At 35.4% G+C, this 23200-nt stretch overlaps 1 protein-coding gene and 1 long non-coding RNA gene across 5 annotated transcripts in view; one reads left to right on the plus strand and one right to left on the minus strand.

Moving 5' to 3' along the window:
- Positions 1 to 285: 285 nt before the first annotated feature.
- Positions 286 to 23200, minus strand: part of LOC125678306 (rab GTPase-activating protein 1-like) — a 59063-nt gene continuing 36148 nt past the window's right edge. For 3 of the 4 annotated variants that reach the window (XM_056155423.1, XM_056155422.1, XM_056155424.1), the window contains 13 exons: positions 22053 to 22215; positions 16953 to 17200; positions 14891 to 15079; positions 13555 to 13680; positions 11729 to 11872; positions 11585 to 11626; positions 11276 to 11404; positions 7934 to 8026; positions 6388 to 6498; positions 6011 to 6115; positions 4262 to 4345; positions 1236 to 1307; positions 286 to 724 (listed from right to left, as the gene is read on the minus strand). In XM_056155423.1, coding sequence (XP_056011398.1) covers positions 401 to 724; positions 1236 to 1307; positions 4262 to 4345; positions 6011 to 6115; positions 6388 to 6498; positions 7934 to 8026; positions 11276 to 11404; positions 11585 to 11626; positions 11729 to 11872; positions 13555 to 13680; positions 14891 to 15079; positions 16953 to 17200; positions 22053 to 22215 — 1830 coding nt within the window. In that variant the 3' untranslated portion in view covers positions 286 to 400. Of the gene's footprint in view, positions 725 to 1235; positions 1308 to 4261; positions 4346 to 6010; positions 6116 to 6387; positions 6499 to 6729; positions 7206 to 7933; positions 8027 to 11275; positions 11405 to 11584; positions 11627 to 11728; positions 11873 to 13554; positions 13681 to 14890; positions 15080 to 16952; positions 17201 to 22052; positions 22216 to 23200 lie in introns of those variants that run through there. The other variant, XM_056155425.1, reaches the window with a different exon arrangement.
- LOC130051972 (uncharacterized) lies at positions 17374 to 22605 on the plus strand. Its single transcript, XR_008800261.1, has 2 exons — positions 17374 to 17947; positions 19171 to 22605. It is a non-coding gene; the product is annotated as an uncharacterized LOC130051972 (long non-coding RNA).

The raw sequence follows: 23200 nt of genomic DNA on the forward strand, positions 1-23200 counted from the left end.
GAATTTTCACTACAACATTCATATAGACTGGCCCCATGGCCTTAACCGCCAAGAACTTCACAAAATCCAACCAATTCATTTGTTAAATGTAGAGTAGTAAAGGATGTTTTCCAAAGATTTATTGCATTCTATATCGCCACATCCAAGGACATGCACCCCTGTAATTCTGAACAATTAAGGTAGAGGAACCACAAATTGAACACTTCTGTTCTTCTTATCTCATGTATGTTATATGTACATGTACCAAGTTTGATAAGAATTGAACAATCAACAGAAGACTTTAAAGACAAGTTATGACATTGCTTTACTTTAGCAAATGGTTACAACATACAATAATAAAACAATACATATCACAAGCTGGATTGCACTAGAGGGTATATGGAATTGCTTTCACAGTTGATCAATCCTTTGGTTCCTTTTTACCAGTGTGTGTGTTTGCCACTTCTTTGATGGAGTTGAGAGTCTTTGTGAACCAGGTATTTTTTGATGCCTGGATTTCACTCACGGCAGCATTCAGTGAATGTGTCAGATCCTGAGTCTTACACTCGGATTCCACCAATGCCAGCTTAGTCTGAGCTAATTCCAGCTCCAGCTCACGAATCTGTTGTTGTAAATCCACAATTTTAGGGTTCATTTTCTCAGGGTCCATTTTTGGTTCAGGTAAATTCACTTTCCCCTCAGCATCAAACATTTTAGAACAGGTTTCACATGACTTCACTAATGTCTGGAAAAGAAAGAGGGAAATTGTCACTAAGTAAAAAAAAAAAACATGGATATTCAAAACAAGAAAGACAACTCAGTTTTCAACAAAATACAGAAGAGAACTATAACACTGACAGATAACAAGATAAACTGTACAGTAATACAGTAATATAAAATACACAAACAAAAAAAGAGTTGAATAATAGTATCTTAAAAAGCATTCAATGAAAGTGTACCTTCATATAAAAATTATGAAAAAAAAGGAATGAAGAATAACTAAACAGTTACATTACACTGCATAGTATTCTTTTAAGAACATCATGCATGGATAGTCCATAATCAACTTCATTATAAACAAGTATTAACCTAAAAAATACCAGGCATACTCTTACGTATCATTCATCATCGATATCCTGGAATTTTCAATACATGATCATTTATAAATAATAGTTTTCAAATAATCTAAGCATGAAGATGTCATGACACACAGTAGTGATTGACACTTGAGGCTCCACCCCCCTGAGGATTCCTACCTTGATCCTTGAGAGTTCCTCTCTGTGTGCTGTCTGCTGTTTCTCCAGCCTCTCACTCAGCTGAGTACAGATCTAAAGATTGAAATCACACAATGTCAATACATACACACAAAAATAGAAAAACAAGAGTTGTCAGAAAGACAACACAGGAAACATGACTTTACTTATCCTATTGTTTAAAAGGTTAAAGTTTTTGAAAAATAAATCCAAGTCCAAGGTTACTAGGTCAAAAGTTTAAATACCATATAAAAAGGCCTGGTCATGAGGCATCTAAATATGAAATATCAAATCTCTATCCCTCGGTTCAAAAGATATAGCCAAAGTTAATGTTTTTGAAAAGTAGGTCAGAGTCCAAAGTAAACGTCACTACAGGGCTCGAAATTAGCGAGAAATACTCGCAAAATACGAGTACATTTGAAAAATAGCGAGTAAAAATAGTGGACACTCGAAAATCTTAGCGAGTGGTGATTTACAAACTATGATCGTATCCGTTTTATACGGTGATGCGCTATTCGCTTTTCTTAAACTTGCACTCTGAATCATACAAAAGCTTACATGAACGACCGATCTCAACAACCATTTCTATCCAGATTTTTCTTTTATGATTTTTTAAGAAACTTTAGAGGTCGGACATCGCATTATGATGAAAAATGTAGACATGTGCCATAAGTCCTGTTCACTAATAAGGGTGATTAAATTGAATTCCAAGTATGAGGTTTTTGTTATTCATTTATTAAAATAAAAAATAAAAAATTGGAGTCTATGTTTCATCAAGTCTTCGGGTAGTCATTTTTATCAGAATCATGAGAATGTCCTATCTAAATTAATTTATTGTCATACTGAGGTTGGGTTGTAGTGATGATATGAGTGCACTGGTCACCGTGTAAACGATTATCAAAAAAGTTCATGGGACTCGTGATTGTGCTGCTTATAAAACCATGAGTCCGGGACTCGCTTTAAAAATTATTAGTGACAACCCTGATGTGGCATGAAATTGAAAGACTGGATCTAGACCTGCGGTAAACAGGTTATGGATTAGAGGTGTGATAATCAAGAGACCTAAACATTGCCCCATATGATTTACGTAACTTAGTGTCCTGTCCAAACGATGCCTGTTGACCCACTAAGCTCAGTAATGATGGGGAAAATCATTGATTTAAAAAAAACATATGAAAAAAGAACACTGCTTCATTATTTTTATTTTAGTTTGTAGGTTTTCATTTTAGCCTGCGGATTTTTTACCCACAGGCTAAAATTAGCCTGCGGCAGAAAAAGTTAATTTCAACCCCTGCACTAGGTCAAAAGTCTTGGTACCAAAGCATAGGTCTCTTCATGAGTCATTTTTATGTGAAATATCAAAACCCTATCCCCCTCGGTTCAAAAGATATATCCCAGGTTAAAGTTTTTAAAAAGTAGGTCAAAGTCCATGGACAAGGTCACTAGGTCAAAAGTCTTGGTACCACAACAAAGGTCTCTTTGTGAGGAATACAAAACAAGAACATAAAGTAACATTGTCAACAACACAAAATCACTTGTCAAAAACACAAAATCAAATAATGTCAACAACACGAAATCACACCATGTCAACAACATAAAATACCATAATGTAAACAACACAAAATCACACCATGTCAACAACAAAAAATCACATGTCAACAACACAAAATCACAGGTCAACAATACAAAATCACATGTCAACAACACAAAATCACATGTCAACAACATAAAAACACATGTCAACAACACAAAACCACATAATGTCAACAAAACAAAATCACAGGTCAACAATACAAAATCGCATGTCAACAATACAAAATCACATGTCAACAACACAAAATCACAGGTCAACAACACAAAATCACAGGTCAACAACACAAAATCAAATAATGTCAACAACACAAAAACACATGTCAACAACACAAAACCACATAATGTCAACAAAACAAAATCACAGGTCAACAATACAAAATCACATGTCAACAATACAAAATCACATAATGTCAACAACACAAAATCACATAATGTAAACAACACAAAATCACAGGTCAACAATACAAAATCACATGTCAACAATACAAAATCACATGTCAACAACACAAAATCACATAATGTAAACAACACAAAATCATGTCAACAACACAAAATACCATAATGTAAACAACACGAAATCACACCATGTCAACAACATAAAATACCATAATGTCCACAACATAAAATCACACCATGTCCACAACACAAAATCACACCATGTCCACAACACAAAATCGCATCATGTCCACAACACAAAATCACATCATGTCAACAACATAAAATCATACCATGTCCACAACACAAAATCATACCATGTCCAAAAACACAAAATCACATCATGTCAACAACATAAAATCATACCATGTCCACAACACAAAATCATACCATGTCCACAACACAAAATCACATCATGTCAACAACATAAAATCATACCATGTCCACAACACAAAATCATACCATGTCCAAAAACACAAAATCATACCATGTCCACAACATAAAATCATACCATGTCCACAACACAAAATCATACCATGTCCACAACACAAAATCACATGTCCACAACACAAAATCATACCATGTCCACAACACAAAATCATACCATGTCCACAACATAAAATCACACCATGTCAACAACATAAAATCATACCATGTCAACAACACAAAATCACACCATGTCAACAACATAAAATCACATCATGTCAACAACACAAAATCACATGTCCACAACACAAAATCACATGTCAACTCCCCACAACACAAAATCACACAATGCCAACTTCAAAAGAATAAAATCTTACAATGTCAACTCCAACAAAACGAAATCACACATTGTCATCATTGTTGTTGGAGTAAATAAAGTGAAAAATGTTCAGCTGTTAACGTATACAGACCAATAGCAATAGGTTACCTGAGGTGACCTAACAAAGCAACACATTCAATTTGATTTCATACTTATAAGATTCCTATGACAGATATAGTGTAAGAATATTGTTCACCTGTTTATAATCAGCCACTATGACGACATTCCTGGAATTCTCCGACTCCAGTCTGTCCAGTTCCTTCCTACACATTTCCTTGACCTGGTGAAAATCACAGAAATCTCTACACAAGTCTTTATCATTAGCTACACATTTTCATAACTCTCATGGTGAAAGGCCCATGGGCACAATGCTCCTCTGAATCACCTTTCTTATACACAAAGACTTGTAAGTTTGGGACACCAATGTTTAAACTTTAAACCACGATAATATAGCTATACCCTAGCCCCAGGAATCATAGCATGATCAAACTTGAATTTAAACTTTTTTAGAATGCTTGATTGATTTCACAAATAGCAGTCCTTATGTTTCTTGGAAAAATTGAGGAATTGGTCCTTTGAATTCAGGTGTTTTCATATGAGACAGAGATTGATACTATTTTGAGATGAATAATTGTCCATCAGCTTTCGGATATAGGTTAAATCTTAAACCTAATCTAATTAAAATTAGATTCTTTGATCCGCTCACATATATCTGCTACACAAGGTAGTGATATACGTGAGCAGATCAAAGGATCTAATTTTAATTAGATTGCATCCTTCCCATGCTGTACTTATTGAGGGGTAAAACTACATGCTGAATTTCAAGCACTTGCTAGAGTTCAAGGTAAACAAACTTGTGTGCTTTGAAACATAAATGTTTGAGGAAGAATTGATTTACAAGTGATTGAATTTAAAATAGCATTGAGTAAGTTGTGCAGCTTTGGTAAAAATATGTAGCAGAATTCAGACCTGAAGGAGTGAGGTACAACATTCCTTTTCATGCCATGTGTCATCATTTACAGTTACATGCTTGATACTTAAGTGATTCTGCAGCATTCTTAAAAGTGTTTCCATGACTAAGGCTTTATCGATGTATTATGAATAACTCATAGAAGGAACTACTTTCATATTCTTACAATATTTTCTTTTTTAAAAATTTACTTCCCCACAGCAATTGCCAATCAAAAATTCACTAATCTGCACAGAAAAAGAAGTGTTTCTATGACTAACAATGTGATAATGACCATGTATTATGATTAACTCGTTTGAGAAAACTACAGTGCTTTCATTTTCATACAATATTTTCTTTTTCAAAAAATTCACTTACCCATGGGCAAGTGCTGATCATGCAAATCTTACTAACTTGCACAGAAAAATCACCCATTCCCAGTGATGGGTAATGACATTTGTCAGTCCCTGCCCCTGTTTGGTGATGGAATTATGGGTCATATAAACTTGAATCAATACTACATGAGAATACCTCTACATTAATTTGACAATTTTTGTCCTTGTAGTTCATGAGAAAAGAAATTCCATGCAAAAATTATGTGATGCCTGTTGTTTTCCCATACCTGTTGTGTAGATGCATCCCCTGCAGTGATGTGAGGTTTGTATATAGTCCTATCTCACACTAACGAGTTTTGGCAATGTCTGTGTTGATTGAATATTGTTTAACGTCCCTCTCAAGAATATTTCACTTATATGGAGACGTCACCACTGACGGTGAAGGGCTGCAAAAATTTAAGCCTATGCTCGGTGCTTACGGCCATTGAGCAGGGAAGGATCTTTATCGTAACACACCTGCTGTGACACGGGACCTCGGTTTTTGCGGTCTCATCCGAAGGACTGCTCCATTTAGTCGCCTCTGACGACAAGCAAGGGGGTACTGAGGACCTGTTCTAACCCGGATCCCCACGGGATATGTCTGTGTTGTGGGATTACATACCTGTTGGGTTTCCACCTCCAAGCGTTGTTTTTCTTCCTGAGTGTCCTTCAGAAGTTTTTTACATTTTGTCAAATCCGTCTTCATTTCTTTGTTCTCGTCTTGGACCTAAAAACAGAAAGATATTGGATAAAAACATGATCTGAAATCTTCAAGATATTGGTATCAAATATAAGAACACAAGTTTTTACTAATGAGAAGTGATTAACAATAGTAATAATTAAAATAGCAAGCTGTATGAGATCAGAGTATTACGAACACATACATAGTAAATGAAGAAAGCAGAAAATTTCAAAAAAATCTCATCTAGAAATATTAAGGTGTTACTTTTAAGACAAGAGGATTAAAAACAAGTATATGGGTACTGATGACGACTTCACCTCATCCAGTTCACTCTTTAGTGTGAGTTTGCTGTCCACAAGTTCATGAGCCAGGTCATCGTTCTCCTGCTCCAATCTCATGTTGTCCTCCACCATGCGCTTGTTCTCTCTCTGTAGCAGAAAGTAAATCATAAATATTCACTACACACTTTTGTGTCTCCGATTAGAGGACTTAACTCAAGCACATCATTATCTGATTCACCACTCAACTGAAACTCAATTTACTTTACAAAAAAATATGTCATCACTTTTCCATTGAAATCAAATTTCATTGTATGTATGAGTCAAAAACTAGTTTCATTGATGAATTGTTGACTATCATGGACAAACTATTCAAAATTCTTTTTCGAGCAAAAATTGTGTTTCAATGATCATCTGATTTCAGTGCCTGGCACAGTCATGAAAACACCCTAATCTAATAAACTTTATATCTCTATAAAAGTTCCTTCATTCTGTCTGTCTGTCCATCTGTATATAAGTTCCTCATTCTGTCTGCCTGTCCGTCTGTATAAAAGCTCATTCTGTCTGCCTGTCCATCTGTATAAAAGCTCATTCTGTCTGTCCATCTGTATGAAAGTTCCTCATTCTGTCTGCCTGTCCATCTGTATAAAAGCTCATTCTGTCTGTCCATCTGTATGAAAGTTCCTCATTCTGTCTGTCTGTATGAAAGTTCATTCTGTCTGTCTGTATGAAAGTTCCTTCATTTTGTTTGTCTGTCCATCTGTCATCTTCGCTAGTCAAGGGTTTACGATCCGCTCCGCTTCTCTACAAATCCTTGGCAGATTTAGTGCGGTTTTCGTAGCTTTCAGTAGCGTCCTCTAGAGGATGGAGAAAACAACCCTGTTTGGATTACATCATGCTTATCCAATGAAAATGTGTGTTTCAGCTACTGTTTAAAAGTTGTTTAGAAATGGCTGCGCTCGTTGTTTAGAAATGGCTGCGCTCAGAGAGTAACGTAATGTGGTATGCAAATCATTAAAAATATTAATAATAAATTTAACTATCTCTTACTTGCATACTTGAAAAAGAAATCTGTGAGAATATTATTTAGAAAATAAACATATGTGAACCCATGAAATATATGTAGTCGTTGAGTCTATGTCTAAAAATAAATTGAGGAAAATAGCTCTGACATAACTCTTTAAATCTGGGACAGATAGAACATAAAACGACGAATTACAAGAGATGTTTAATATTAAACTTATGGTACGGTACTGTAGTAAATAAAATGCACTTCTTTACACAGATACATGTCTGAACTGCACACGTGGCATCATTACTTTGGATATGTATTTGATACACGGCCGAGTGACAGTTGTAGGTATTTAAATTCCTTTGTTTTGCATGTGATCTAACGTAACACGTTCTCTGATTGAGCAGTGGACTTTCCCTGTGTCCAATCATGTGCTGAAAGTTGAGGCTATGGAAATCACTCTAAATCTGCCAAGGATTTGTAGAGAAGCGGAGCGGATCATAAACCCTTGGCTAGTGAAGATGTCCATCTGTATGAAAGTTCCTTCTGTCTGTCTGTCCGTCTGTGACTCACCTCCATCCTCTCTATTGGGTCCTCCTGTTGCATTTCTTGTTCTTTTATGGTTATGTATTCTTTCTCATACTTTTTCAGCTTCTTGCTGTTCACCTAATGATACGAGAACGTAAACAATTACTCAGTAAAATCTTTTTCTTTCAAAAGACTTCATTCAACTTTCACATGCATGGTACAAATAATACTATATCACATATCTAGTTTCACTTTCTACAATGTTTATAAAGTGAAGACTTTAAAAACACTTGCAGTCAAATAACATGGACATTTTTCTTTCTATATATATCTATCATATCTATATATTGATATATCTATATACAGTATATGTAAGTGTGTGTCTACATGAAAACTGAGACTGGAGATGAAACAGAGAGAAAAGGGCAGAACGAAATGAAAATCCAGCTTTAATAATGTTCATCATATTTTAAATAAATTTTTCAGCATTATTGATTTATCAATTTGTAACCTCGATCTTGGTGATAATTGCTTTTGGTTGACAAGATTTAGAATTTGTCTTGAAAACAAAAGTATTTTGTCTACATGTTTAGAAGAATCTTGAATTTGCTTATTCATAGTTTCCAAAATCAAAAAAATGTATGACTTTACAGCAACATTTGTCAGTAGCAAGGGTTCACTTGGGGCTTAAAATAACAAGAGTACTGCAAACAGTACATAATACGTCTGTGAAATGCTTAGATAGGGTGTTTTTCTTGTGCTATAATTTGTATAACTTTGCTTCAGGTAGTATCAGCCATCATGAGGCTGTGACAAACTTTCATAGGAACAAAGGGTCTTAGCTTAAAAATCGAGATTTCCTCAAAATGGTCCAAGTTCAACAACCTGTAATTTTTTCAAAAATGGAAGAAAATCAAAATCCTTCCCCAGATGCACATCTTCAATACCCATATAGACACTCCACAAAATAAGACGGTCCTCACTTGAAAACTGTGGCAGGAGTTGGGTGGACAAATTATGTACCCTCCATAGAATATTAATTTCCAAATAGACCTGTAATTTTCTCAAAAATTGTAGAAAATCAAAACCATCCAACATATCTTCAATACCCATACAAACACTCCACAAAATAAGAAGGCTCTCACTTGAAAACTGTGGGAGGAGTAGGGCGGACAAATTATGTACCCTCCATATAATAATTATCTCCAAATAAAGGGGCAAAACTCCTGAAAAAAAGGTCGAAATGGATCAAAATTGCAGGATGATCTAGAGTGACCCACAAAGAAGCTACACAGCAAGTTTCAGCATATGTGAAAGGGAACTGAAATTATAAGGAGAAAACCCCGAACGGACGGAGGGATGGACGGACGGACGTACAGACATCGCTGAACCATAATATGTCCTGTCTAAAGACGGGCGTATAAAAATTGATTTGTTTGATGTACTCCGACCGACCCGTGAAATTTGCCCCGACCCGATCATTTTTTCTGCACTTGAAAATTTTAATGGGTTTTTTTTTTTGCTCCCTGAAAAATAGATATTCTTCGAATTAGTTTTAAACTTTATGCCATTTTTTTATTTGGACTAGTTGTTTTATGGAATTTTTGTTATCAAAATGTCCTTTGGGTGGCTCAAAATAAAAGTGTAAAACATTATTTTCGGTTCTACTTTCACTTTGATACTGACCATTTGTTAATCTGGGAACTTTTCAAACACTTTTCTATATATGAACAATCAAATATACCGCATCCCTGCTCCAAATTATCACATTATCTACCAACAGGATCTAGCAAGAAGCTACAAACTCCCCCGTCAAGGCCTGATCGTATTAAAATTATTTTGTGTATAAAAGTTTGAAAGCCATGTTACTTGAATTAAAAATCACGTGATTTACCTTATTGTAGGATAGCACACCAAAATTATGGCAGACCACGAGTCTGCGTTCAAATTGATGGTCTACATTTCTGAAAAAGCATGCGTATTATTTCGATATGGGATTATTTAAATGTTATGATGATTTAATAGGTGAAAGGTACCTTTACTTTGCTCTTAAACTGAGACACACGAATGGAACACGATCGTCACAACATATTGAAGGATGCGGAGAAGTCAGCATTAAAATTATATTGGGCAATATTAAAACTTTTTTAAATTGCCTTCAACATGCAATTCACTTGGATATTCATGGATCGCATTAAAGTGTTAAGTGATTACGATTACGAATGTCAAACCACAAAGCATTTCTGGAGTTTTTAAATAGAAAAATCTATCAGTGGTAATAAAAAGGGTGTTAATTTATTTATTAACAACTGTAGAGGTCCTCATCCGTGACGAATACAATTGAAAACATTCTCAGAAAATTTCAGGAGACATTGGAAGATTTATATACAATGTGTACAAAATGAATGTTCTAAACTCTATTCTGTCTGGCAGCGTTATGTGTTTAATGAAAACATCAGAAAATTTGTAAATCTGATTTTCATGACATTCAACAACAAAAAACACAAAAAAATACCGACCTACCTACCCAACTTGAAAAATGTGGGTCGGAATACATCAAACAAAAAAATTTTCAATGATGGCCTGGAATCAGACATTTCTACAGATTATCAAACAGAATCAATAAATTTTCAAATTCATTATCAAAAATTTACAAGACATTATTCAATGATGTGTACTTCTACATCAGGAGCCTTGTGACCCCTAGATCCGTATAAATTTGTGCAAGTTGGTCAGACTTGACCATAGATGTATTATACTGCAGTTGTTAAATAAAAGTGATTTCCCTTACAAAAACCTGGATCAAACTGCTTATTTCCCCCCAAAATTAAACTGTTTTATGCTCTTAACTATTATTGTCAAGGTCCAACTTTTATTGTAATTTAAAAAAAATCTATGTCACAAGAGAAAAAAGTTTTTCAGTAATTTTCAATATCAAAAGAAAGCAGATTTTGTTTTCCTGTTTTAAACATAAAATCACAATACTGTATAAATAAGAAATTCTAATTAACATTTTGGTTTGTCTTCACCTACAGTGAACAGAGTAATATGTGAATCAGATTACAAACTTGATCCCGATTGACTGAACGACACAAGACTGACCCTTAATTCCTATGGGCAGTATTGGGCTAAGTCCTGAATTACTGTGATGTCAAAGTAAGAGCCTGACCAATCATGTTATACCTTAGAACTGACAGCAGCAGCCATCAAGGAATCTAACCAATCATATTACCTTTAATAGCACTGACAGCAGCAGCCGTCAAGAAATCTGACCAATCATATTACCTTTAATAGCACTGACACCGGCAGCCATCAAGAAATCTGACCAAGCATATTACCTTAGCACTGACAGCAACAACCATCAAGAAATCTGACCAATCCTATTACCTTAGCACTGACAGCAACAGCCATCAATTCCTTGGCTGCTTCCTCTGTCCGGTACTTTTTGGGCATATGAACTCTGAAGTATTTCAAAACACCTTCAAAGTCTAATGCCAACAAATCTTTCCTGGACATCTGTAAAAATATACAAAAGAAATTGGATAAAACATTTGCTTGAAAAGAGGTCCACAAAGTCAAGGACATATAAAAAACAATATGACCTCCGTCTTCAGTTTCAAGGCCATAAAACATGATTTCCTTCATCTTAAATCTCAATGGCATAAAATTTTACAAGAACTAAACTTATTTTCCTACCTTCAGTAGAGCTATTGCAACATTAAAAATGAAATCTTTGCCCTGTAAAATAAAAAATAATGATGAAGAAATCTTCTATACTATTGTAAATGATGATTTAATATTCATTTTTGACATGAAACAACATTTCATAAATTAGCATACCTCACAAAGGAAAAGATCTAGAATGTGAAAGACTAGAAACAGTGGGAATTTTGCGGTGAAGAGAGTGAGGAACCACTGAGATGCAAACATGTGGATCTCCAGCCCCATCTCTGTGAAGTGTTCATACAGGTCGCCCATCATGTCCTGCCAACAACAAATCATTCTTAAGATGTGTTTCTGTCGAGACAGTTGCTTTATGAAATGGTTTAATTAATGTTCCAGGGTACCAAAATTCAACAAAAAATACAAGTTTGTTAGTATGTAAGCTCACAAACAACTAGCTATCTCTTAAACTGTACAACAAAAAATACAAGTTTGTTAGTATGTAAACTCACAAACAGCTAAACTATTTCTTAAACTGTATTTAAAAACACTAAAATCAGGGTTTGACACCATGACTTAAACTGTATTTAAAAACACTAAAATCAGGGTTTGACACCATGACTTAAAGAGACACTACAGCTCATTTTGCGCAAAAATCATGAAATGACAATTTTCTCTGGGCTTTCTCAATTTTTGTTGCATTGTTGAATGTATGAACTTTGCGAAAATAACACTTATCTAAAGTTAAAAACTCTCATTTTAACGTAAAAATTAATACTTTTTGATGGCCTATACAAAAAATATCGAGTCTCCTCCTTCGGTCTTCAGACGCATGCGCATAGACAGTAAACAGTGCAGCATGTCGTCAAGTGAGTGCAGTGGATATCGATAGATCCAGAATTTTGAAAGATTCTATGAGAAAAGAGTTAAAAATAAAATGAGACAAAACTCATACGTGAAATAAAATTTACCTTGGGATCAGTATGACCGTTGGAAAACAAAAAGCTATGAGAAACGATTGTAACTCAGTGGCGGATCTAGGATTTCCGAAGGGGGATGTGAAAGTCAAATATTAGCCAAAGTAATCGGCCATTCTGGGTGCAAAATTTGGAGTTTCACTCACAATTTGTGGTTAAAAAGGAGAGGGGGATCCTGGCCCCCCTAAATCTGCTATTAGGACTAGCCGCGAAGAACTGCTTTAAAAGTGTTATTTTTATCTGAACACGACAAGTGTTAACCAGTTGTAAAAACATCGGTCAATAAGAACATAGGTGGGTTTCTGTTGAATTATGATTTATATAATTACTTATTATAATGAGCAGGAAATAATCTAGCTTATACTTGAAAGGTGAGTGTGGTCCCCTTGAAGGGGATTCCTACACAACACCTTTGCTGTCATTCAAAACCACGTGATGTAAATAAGCATTCAAAAGTCCGAGTCAGCATGAAGAAACCTTTGAATTCTGGACGATCTTCAAAGCGCAGTTGAGAGTAAATTAATGCATCCAATTGTTCAAAATTGTCAGTATCGATATGATTTTTATCATTTTATCAATACGTGTTTTTAAAAACACTTTATTAAAATGTGGGAAATGAGCTGTAGTGTCTCTTTAAACTGTATTTAAAAACACTAAAATCAGGGTTTGACGCCATGACTTAAACTGTATTTAAAAACACTAAAATCAGGGTTTGATGCCATGACTTAAACTGTATTTAAAAACACTAAAATCAGGGTTTGACGCCATGACTTAAACTGTATTTAAAAACACTAAAATCAGGGTTTGACGCCATGACTTAAACTGTATTTAAAAACACTAAAATCAGGGTTTGACACCATGACTTAAACTGTATTTAAAAACACTAAAATCAGGGTTTGACACCATGACTTAAACTGTATTTAAAAACACTAAAATCAGGGTTTGACGCCATGACTTAAACTGTATTTAAAAACACTAAAATCAGGGTTTGACGCCATGACTTAAACTGAAAGTTATTGTGTTTACCTGCATCAACCTCTCCAACTGGTAAAACTTTAAATGCAGCACTTCAAATCCTTGTTTGAATAAATCTCTCAATTCATAATCAAAACAGATTTTCACTAACACCGAAAAAGCCTGTTCTTCGGGCATCTGTAAATGTATAATTTAGAATACAAGAGTATACATGTAACTGTTGTCCACTATCAAATCTTTTTTCATTTTACCAACATGCATACAGGTGACTCTTGATAACTCGAAGTTCAAGGGACCTTGATAAAACTGTGAGAAATTGAGAGTTCGAGAGATCGAAATTTGGAAATTGAAGGTCCGTCGGTGTGGTTCAGATTATACAGTAACCGGAAATGTAATTACCAACAACATCATATGATATCGTTTTGACATGTTTCCGTTATATTCGTCAGGTAGTTAATTTAATATCAAAATAAAAAACCTTATTTTGCAGTAATAAAACCATTCCAAAGTTTATGTATTCATTTGTTCTTTAATCATGCTTAGATAGGCATACAAAACCCAGTTCCGATGAAACTTTACTATCGCAAACTAAACAGAGCACAATGTTATGTCGCTTTACCCAAAGCAAAAATTCTAACGAATGAGTAAAACGATGTTATAGAGTACCTTTACACAAAGAACAAACTCGAGAAACAGAAACAGTCTGTAGATCTCTAAATTATGTGTAAAACTTACTCTCTCATTGTCACATCAAAACAAATTATAAATTTTATTCATAGTCCAATTATATATAATTTAAATCATCACAACTCAAAAGGCCAGTGCAAGGTGTAAACTGACCAATTATCCAATTATATACTCAAGTGTGTCACCTCCACAAAGAAGCACAGGTGATGTTTCAACTAAGTAAACACCTAATTACCCCTCCAGCAATCAGCAAAATCCAGGTAAAGGCCAAGTGGAAATTATTACACGCTTGGGTAACGGTGGTATACGCTACCACCACTTCGAGAGATCGAGAGTAAAAAACAATGAAATGTGTTTTACGGAACCCAATTTCACTTCGAGAGATCGAGAACTTCGAGACATTGAACGTTCGACAGATCGACAGTAAATTTGCTTTGTTAAATAGAGAAAAATATCAGGACCATGATTTCACTTTGAGAGACCGAGAACTTCTAGAGATCGATGTTCGAGCCATCAAGAGTCACCTGTAACTTATTTATTCTCCACACAGAACATAGGCCGATGTTTCAACCAAAACTCCATATAGTCATCAATGTTGTGTATACTGTGTTAAGTATATACTGCTTTTGGTTTTAAACAAACAATTCATTCAGTTTTGTAAAATTAAAAAAATTGAAGTACAAACAGTCACATTACATACATGAAGTAGAAGGGCAGCAGCCAAGAAAGACAACCCCTGCACATATCCAATCTCCTCATCATACACAGAGTAGGCTTTACTGATTCTGTAGAGTGAATCTTGGCCCAGCCCCCCGGACTGCTTAAAGAAAGCATGGGCAGGGAATGTCCTGTTGATGTCTCTCTGGATCACACTCTCTGTTGGAGATTCCTGTAAAAGTTCCATCTCTTAAAACACTTGTAGTCTGGTCAAAATTTGAGACCTATTAAATTGAAGTGGATTTGACTCTAAAATTAAAAAAAACCTTATATAATATCTTTGATTGGTGGCAATAGAACATTAATCTTTTCCGAGTTCTATGATTATTTTGAGTTGTTGATAAAGTCTCAAAATCAGTTACAACAGAAAAAGTTACAAGGATTGCTCACATTAGTTTACAATCAAAACTCAAGTTCTTTTCCAGGATAATAAATAATTTTCTGTTCAAACATCCTCATATAGCAATTTGGATATAAAATATGTATATATATATAAACTCTAAACACTTTGTACTTCGAAAAAAGAGACTCTTTATATATATATATATATATATATATATACATGTATATATATATATATATAAAGCACAAACAAACAATTATAACACCCAACCTTACGTTTACCCCTAGGATCTAAACGATACATGTGATAATCAATTAATTAATATATAAAGCACTAAACAATCACAACTAGGTACTGAAAATTTTCGCCCCAGCCCGAGGTCGAACCAGCGACGTACGGCACCCACCGCCTAGCAAGATTGTCAAACCAGTGCGTAAGTCCACAACGACTTCGAAAAAAGAGACTCTTTATATATATATAATTATATGATTTCATTAAACAATTATCTGAATACTTTCAGGGCTATTCCAGCAAAAAAAATATGGGGGGGGGGGGGGGGGAAGGCACTTTATTTTTAAGACAGCCACCCATACAATTAAATTTTCCTCTGCTACCACCACCCATACATACAGAATTAAGAATTCAATACTGAAATCGCCTATATATTAAAAATTTTCATTAAAAGTAGAGTTCAGTTTCAACAAGTTCATATTGGTCTTAATCATATGTGCATGCAACTATTTTTTAGATAAGCCAAATGTTGATATTGTAATTTGTGATTCATTCTCTAGCCAAACTCAAGTTGCAATGTCATCCTAAGCATGTTGATTTTTAAAATAGTTAACAGAGAAGGTTCACTTATACCAAAACTATTACACTACCGTAGTGGCCTAATGTTTAGCATTTGGTCTTCTAGCAGTGTTGTAGGTTCAAACCTTACCCTTGACATAGGTCTATGTGTTAAAACAACAGGTTGTACATGTTGGTGTTTCAGACAGTGTGGCACATCACAAAGTTCTGAGAAAATTCGGGCATTTAAAATTTTTTTTTTTTTTACATGAAGGTGGGTATTATTATTACCTTGAAAGACCTGACAATGATTGCCTAAGCCATTGGCTGATAAAAATGTGGAAACACGTTTTGATGGGCTTATGGCTGCAACTTCTTTGTTAACTCGTACATAATTTTCTTCTCGTTCCCTTTCGAGTTCGCTAAACATATCTCTTTATAGATCATATCTGGAGATGGTGTTACTTCTAATCATGTCACTCCAACAGAAAACATTTCATTTTCATTTATTCATGTTGTAATTTATACACAAACTGAAACATTTACTTTGAATAGAGTTGTCTGCCTGTTCATTAATCTTTTTTTTGTACATAATGTAGGATGGATCCGCTTTTCTTCTTCCTTTCGGAACATGATACACCCTCTGTAATGTCTTCATTTTTATCATATTAATTCACTAGCACCCATTTTTTTTTTAAACCTAGAAGACAATCATCCATACAAATACATTTTCCCAACCCACCACTACCTATACAAATACATTCTCCTCAATCGCTCCCACCCATCCAAAAAAATATCAACGCCCCCCCCCCCCCCCCCTCCCCTCCATTCCCTACGTTTTTTGATGGAATAGCCTTCAGCAAATTCTTTCTGTTTTACATGTCAATGTAGGTTCTTCACACACTGGGGTTACCTTAGTAATAAGGACCCTATAGGCCTCCATTAGTTCTGAGTTGTCATGACAACCTGCCAGAAGTTGCCAAACCTCCCCTCGAAGTGCCTCTGGAATGCCTTTCCTTGCCAGCTGCTGGACCTGTTTGGGCCTCTGAGACAGGCTCTGATGCCACTTGACCAGAACCTCATGCCACGCCTCCAGCAGGTTGTCATCGGTAACTTCCTTGCTGACCACTCCTGACCCACTAAGTAGGGGCTCATCTCCATCTGAAACAAGATGAGTTTGTGAAACACTACACCCTTAGTAGCAACAAAGAAACATTCCAAGGTCAAGGTCACAAGAAATGTACACATGACATATCAAAGCCCTATCACTCACCATTCAAAAGTTATGAACAAGGTTAAAATTTTGAACAGACAAGCAGACAGGACAAAAACAATATGCCCTCTGATCTTCAATACGGACCATAAAAATTAAATATCTACATTGTCAACATTCAGTTACCAAGAGAACGTGACTACCAACACACATTCCTAAATCTATTCTAACTACTCCAATGAGTTAGTGCCTCGGTTAAGGACACCAAGTCAAAAAGGATCTCACCGTGAACCTCTAGCATCCTGGAGTATCTTCTTACATCAACCAAGCCAGATAATCAATAACAAGATGCTATTGTACAACATTTTTTTTTTTTACTCTTTTGCCAGCTCTGCTTGTAGCCTTTAAACTATAAAGGAGAGGGCATTACATGATATTTAGTAGGTATGATCCTTTAGTCAAGGTCTTTACTATGGGTGTGTGTAATAGTAGACTGAGCAGTAGCCGGGAGGGCACTTTTTTGTCTTGAATATACACCTGCTGCAGCCCCCTTTTGTATCATTTCTTTACTTCTGTGTTCAATCATTATGGCTTACATAGCTGTTGCATCTTTATTGTTCTAGTCAATGCATGGTATCTACCCATTGTTGTGATATATAATATCAATAACATAAAAAAAACTGTTAAAACAAGAGGTACTGTGAGCAATGCTCACTAAGAATACCCCCCGCTTACCCCAATCTTCCAAAGGGTGTTGGTAATGGGTATAAACTACCTCTTTTCTGAGTGTAAAAAACAAATGGCATGACAAACCGAACCATATTGCTACTTTGATGTCCAGTGCGCGTGACCTTTGACCTTTTGACCCCAAAATCGATAGGGAACATCTTCATCCCATGGGTAGTCCATATGTATGATATGGTGACTGTAGGTGGAAAGGATAACGCTTTAGAGCCCGGAAACCATATTGCTACTTCGATGTCCAGTGCGCGTGACCTTTGATCTTTTGACCCCAAAATCAATAGGGAACATCTTCATCCCATGGGTAGTCCATATGTATGATATGGTGACTGTAGGTGGAAAGGATAACGCTTTAGAGCCCGGAAACCATATTGCTACTTCGATGTCCAGTGTGCTTGACCTTTGACCTTTTGACCCCAAAATCGATAGGGAACATCTTCATCCCATGGGTAGTCCATATGTATGATATGGTGATGGTAGGTGGAAAGGATAACGCTTTAGAGCCCGGAAACCATATTGCTACTTCGATGTCCAGTGTGCTTGACCTTTGACCTTTTGACCCCAAAATCGATAGGGAACATCTTCATCCCATGGGTAGTCCATATGTATGATATGGTGACTGTAGGTGGAAAGGATAATGCTTTAGAGCCCGAAACCATATTGCTACTTCGATGTCCAGAGCGCGTGACCTTTGACCTTTTGACCCCAAAATCGATAGGGAACATCTTCATCCCATGGGTAGTCCATATGTATGATATGGTGACTGTAGGTGGAAAGGATAATGCTTTAGAGCCCGGAAACCATATTGCTACTTCGATGTCCAGTGCGCGTGACCTTTGACCTTTTGACCCCAAAATCGATAGGGAACATCTTCATCCCATGGGTAGTCCATATGTATGATATGGTGACTGTAGGTGGAAAGGATAACGCTTTAGAGCCCGGAAACCATATTGCTACTTCGATGTCCAGTGCACTTGACCTTTGACCTTTTGACCCCAAAATCGATAGGGAACATCTTCATCCCATGGGTAGTCCATATGTATGATATGGTGACGGTAGGTGGAAAGGATAATGCTTTAGAGTCCGGAAACCATTGCGTCTACGGACGGACGGACGGACGGACAACCCGATTCCAGTATACCCCCCCCACAACTTGTTGCGGGGGGTATAAAAACAGAGACTAATGTCAGACGGTTTATGACATTAACTAAAACTTTGTAATCTACATCAAGAACTTCATAATTCATATCTGCGGCCCTTTTCTCAAAAACACTGTAGTTTTGGCATAAGTTAGGTCTGGCGAAATACTAAGATACCCAAATATTTAGAGAGGTTTAAATTGTGTTTCAGACAGTGGAGTCAGACTTCATTTAAGGTGGGTCCTTAGTCCTGGATTTTTGGGGTTTAGGTAGCATTTTTTTGTTTGGAATCAATAAATTAACATTCAGAGTAATGAAAAAAGGCAAAACAGTTAAGGATTTCCATATTAATTTTCATCACATACACCACTAAAGTCATGTACCCCGATGTAGATTTTTGTGAAATTCATTGGAAACAGTTATTTGTTTTTATTTTAATATAAAAACAACAAAATATTTTTTTTAATTGCATATATTTATCGGGAAACATGTCAATAACTAAAACACATGTCATTTTGAATATGTTCATCAAGTTTTAGAATAAAATGTGCAAAATTATTGAATTAGCGTTATTCTCCAAAATGTTAAAAAACAAACAAATGTGGACGCACTTTCCTTATAGCATGGTTTACATATCATTTTTTCTGTTTATATTAGTAGAGTTACATCTGTTATAGTTATTCATGGGGAAAAATCCATACCTTTCCTTAATAATTTCAAATCTATAGCTTCCAGATTATGTATACCCCCATCAAAAACTGAAGTATGGCACCATAAAGCTGAGCTATTTAAAATCACTCGGGATTAAAAAATTTATGTAATTTCATGAAAAGACACAGATAATGATTCCTTATCACCTTGGTAAAATGTTTGTCAAAAATAAAGGAAATCTATCGCATTATGGACTTGATAAATAATTTAATGAGAACAGAGTTATTGTCCTTGGATTCAATATTTTGAAACATATCATTGACTATTCAAATATAACTAAGACTTTTGAAATATTTTATGGCTAACAAGATTTTTTACAATAACTATTGAAAAAGATTCCAACAAAATTTATGTTCCTATCATTAAATCATTGACTTTGCAAAATCCTATGACGTCACAGGAGTGTGGAACTACGTTAAATGTCAATATTTACATTTTCAATATCCCTACCAATTGAAATGATAGCCATTTCCTCATGAATGAGAATGATGTGCGTATGAATCTTGAGAAATATAGTACGACTGTTTTAACAGCTGGGAATTATGATACAAATGAAAGTAAAATGTAAATATAGAATTTTGAAAATACATGAGGGTATGAACAGCAATGTTCCACGTTAGCTGTGAATAGCATACTATTCATGAAGCGCTAATGTGTTTTATGAAACATGCTGGCATATAGCATCGCAGTTCATGCCCCTATGTATCTTCAAAAATGAAATTGATTTCTTAATTAAACTTAACATTTTCACTTATACTAAAAATGTGCAAATCACATTTCATTTGCTGAAATTTATTTTTTAAGTACAGATAACTGTGAGTTAAAATATCCATAAATGTACAACTCAAAATGATGTATATGTAGCATGCATGCATGTGAAGATTTTACATTACAGAGAAATAATCTGTACTTGAATTATTTTCAAATTGTTGTTTCTATAATTCCTTTACACAATTTAGATAGTGCACTTGTGGCAGGGCTCGAAATTAGCGAGAAATACTCACAAAATGCAAGTACATTTGAAAAATAGTGAATAAAAATAGTGGACACTCGAAAATCTTAGCAAGTGGTGATTTACAAACCATGATCGTATCGTATCCGTTTTATACGGTGATGCACTATTCGCTATTCTTAAACTTGCACTCAGAATCATACAAACGCTTACATGAACGACTGATTTTAACAACCGTTTCTATCTGGATTTTTTTTCTATGATTTTTTTTAGGAAAGTAGTCATTTTTATCAGAATGTCCTATCTACATTAATTTATTGTCATATTGAGGTCGGGTTGTAGTGATAACACAAGTGCAATGCTCACTGCGTAGACAATTATAAAAAACGTTCATGGGACTCGTGATTGTGCTGCTTATAAAACATGAGTCGGGGATTCGCTTTGAAAAACCACTATATAGTGACAACCCTGATGTGGCGTGAAATTGGAAGGCTTTGGATCTTGACAGGTCTGCCGTAGCAGTTTGTGGATTATAGGTGCGATGGTCAAGAGACCTAAACATTGATTTACGTAACTTAGTGTCTTGTCCAATCAATGCCTGTTGACCCACTAGGCTCAGTAATGATGGGGAAAATCATTTATTAAAATAAGCATATTAAAAAAGAGCACTGCTTCATTATTTTCATTTTACCTTGTTGTTTTTCATTTTAGCCTAGATTTTTACCCACAGGCTAAAATTAGCCTGTGGTAGAAAAAGTTAATTTCGACCCCTGTTATGGTAATGGGATTAAAAATTACCAAATTATAGATATACTAGTAATAAATTTGTAGATGAATAGAACTTCAAAAATAATCAGACCATTAAATTTTATGCTAAAATCAGAATTCTTAAATTCAATGAAATCTGACTAAATGATATTGAAAATTACATTTTATCAAGTGTACATTTAAGAAATAAATTTTGTTTTTGAAAATGCATAAGGGAATGAACTGTGGCACTTTACACCAGCATTCTTCATGAAACAACATAACTAGACAACCTGACATTTGTATGTCGTTTCTGAGGCTCTGTCGAGGTGACTGAACACACAATATCTAACTTACCTGACTCCTCCTTTAGTCCTAAGAAGATAGGTAACTCTGACTATTGCTTGATGTGTCCGAGATGACTGAACACCTCATACATAACTTACCTGGATACAAGACACCCTCAGACATTTGTCTGTTGTAATTGAGGTGACTGAACACACAACTTACCTGACTCCTCCTCTGGGTCCTGAGGAGACTGGACACCCTCAGACATTTGTCTGTTGAATTTGAGGCCCTGTAGACTCATTCCTGCCTTCTGCCTATCTATCTGTGTTTGACTTTGGACCTCCACTACTTCATATTGCACAACATCGGGGGCCTCAGTCTCGGTCTGAAACAGTTCAATAAAACATTCATAGTACAAAGTCCCAGTAACTTCACTAGGTATATATTTCATTTTGATGAAATATTCCTGGAGATACATTTTCAAACAGAGAAGACCTTTTCACTAATTTCCAACTTTTTGCTGCTAGGAATTCAGAATATAGCTCGTTGTCAAGTAATCATAACACAACATTAAAATCAATGAACAGGATACTTATACAGAGAAAGCATGTGTAAAGAAGTTTGTGAAAAATAGGTGTAAATCATTATAGGATTTCCTGTCCTCTTCTGTACGTCTGTCCCTAGTTATCCGAGTCCTTAAGGACACAAGGAGTAATACAGAGGAAATATGGCAGCTGGAAACTGAGAGACCCTTTCTACTGTCCCTGAATATCAGAATCTACTGCCCCATACATAGTACATCATCAACTGAAATATCTACAGGAATACAAAGACTGATCATTTGTTCTTGAATCTTGACACAACTTGTGTTACTGATCAATCAAATGACAGTGTATTTCAAAACCACAACTGTTACGGATGTATGTGCATTGTTACTTCGTAAGCCAACACTGTTAGACAATTTCTGTAATAATAATGATAAAATTTATATAGCGCCTTATATCAAACAAATGACTCTTCTGTAGGAAGAACTCCGTACATTGAACTATGCTGTTTGATCTGTCATTAAAAGTCAGTGCTTTTGACAGTTATTCATACAATTATTGACAATTTATTGGTAAGATGTTCATCTCTACAGTTATCGCCCACATAAGTCCTCTTATCTGTAAGGTGAGGCTTATTACATAGATATTTACAGCAGAGTTTACTGAATACACAGAGAATTATTAAGTCTTCTGTACCTGGTGGAGACAGATATTTACAGCAGAGTTTACTGAATAATAGAGAATTACTATTAAGTCTTCTGTACCTGATGAAGGCAGATATTTACAGCAGAGTTTAAGTCTTCTGTACCTGATGGAGACAGATAT

The sequence above is a fragment of the Ostrea edulis genome, chromosome 2 (assembly GCF_947568905.1).
Source record: "Ostrea edulis chromosome 2, xbOstEdul1.1, whole genome shotgun sequence".
Lineage (NCBI taxonomy): Eukaryota > Metazoa > Mollusca > Bivalvia > Ostreida > Ostreidae > Ostrea > Ostrea edulis.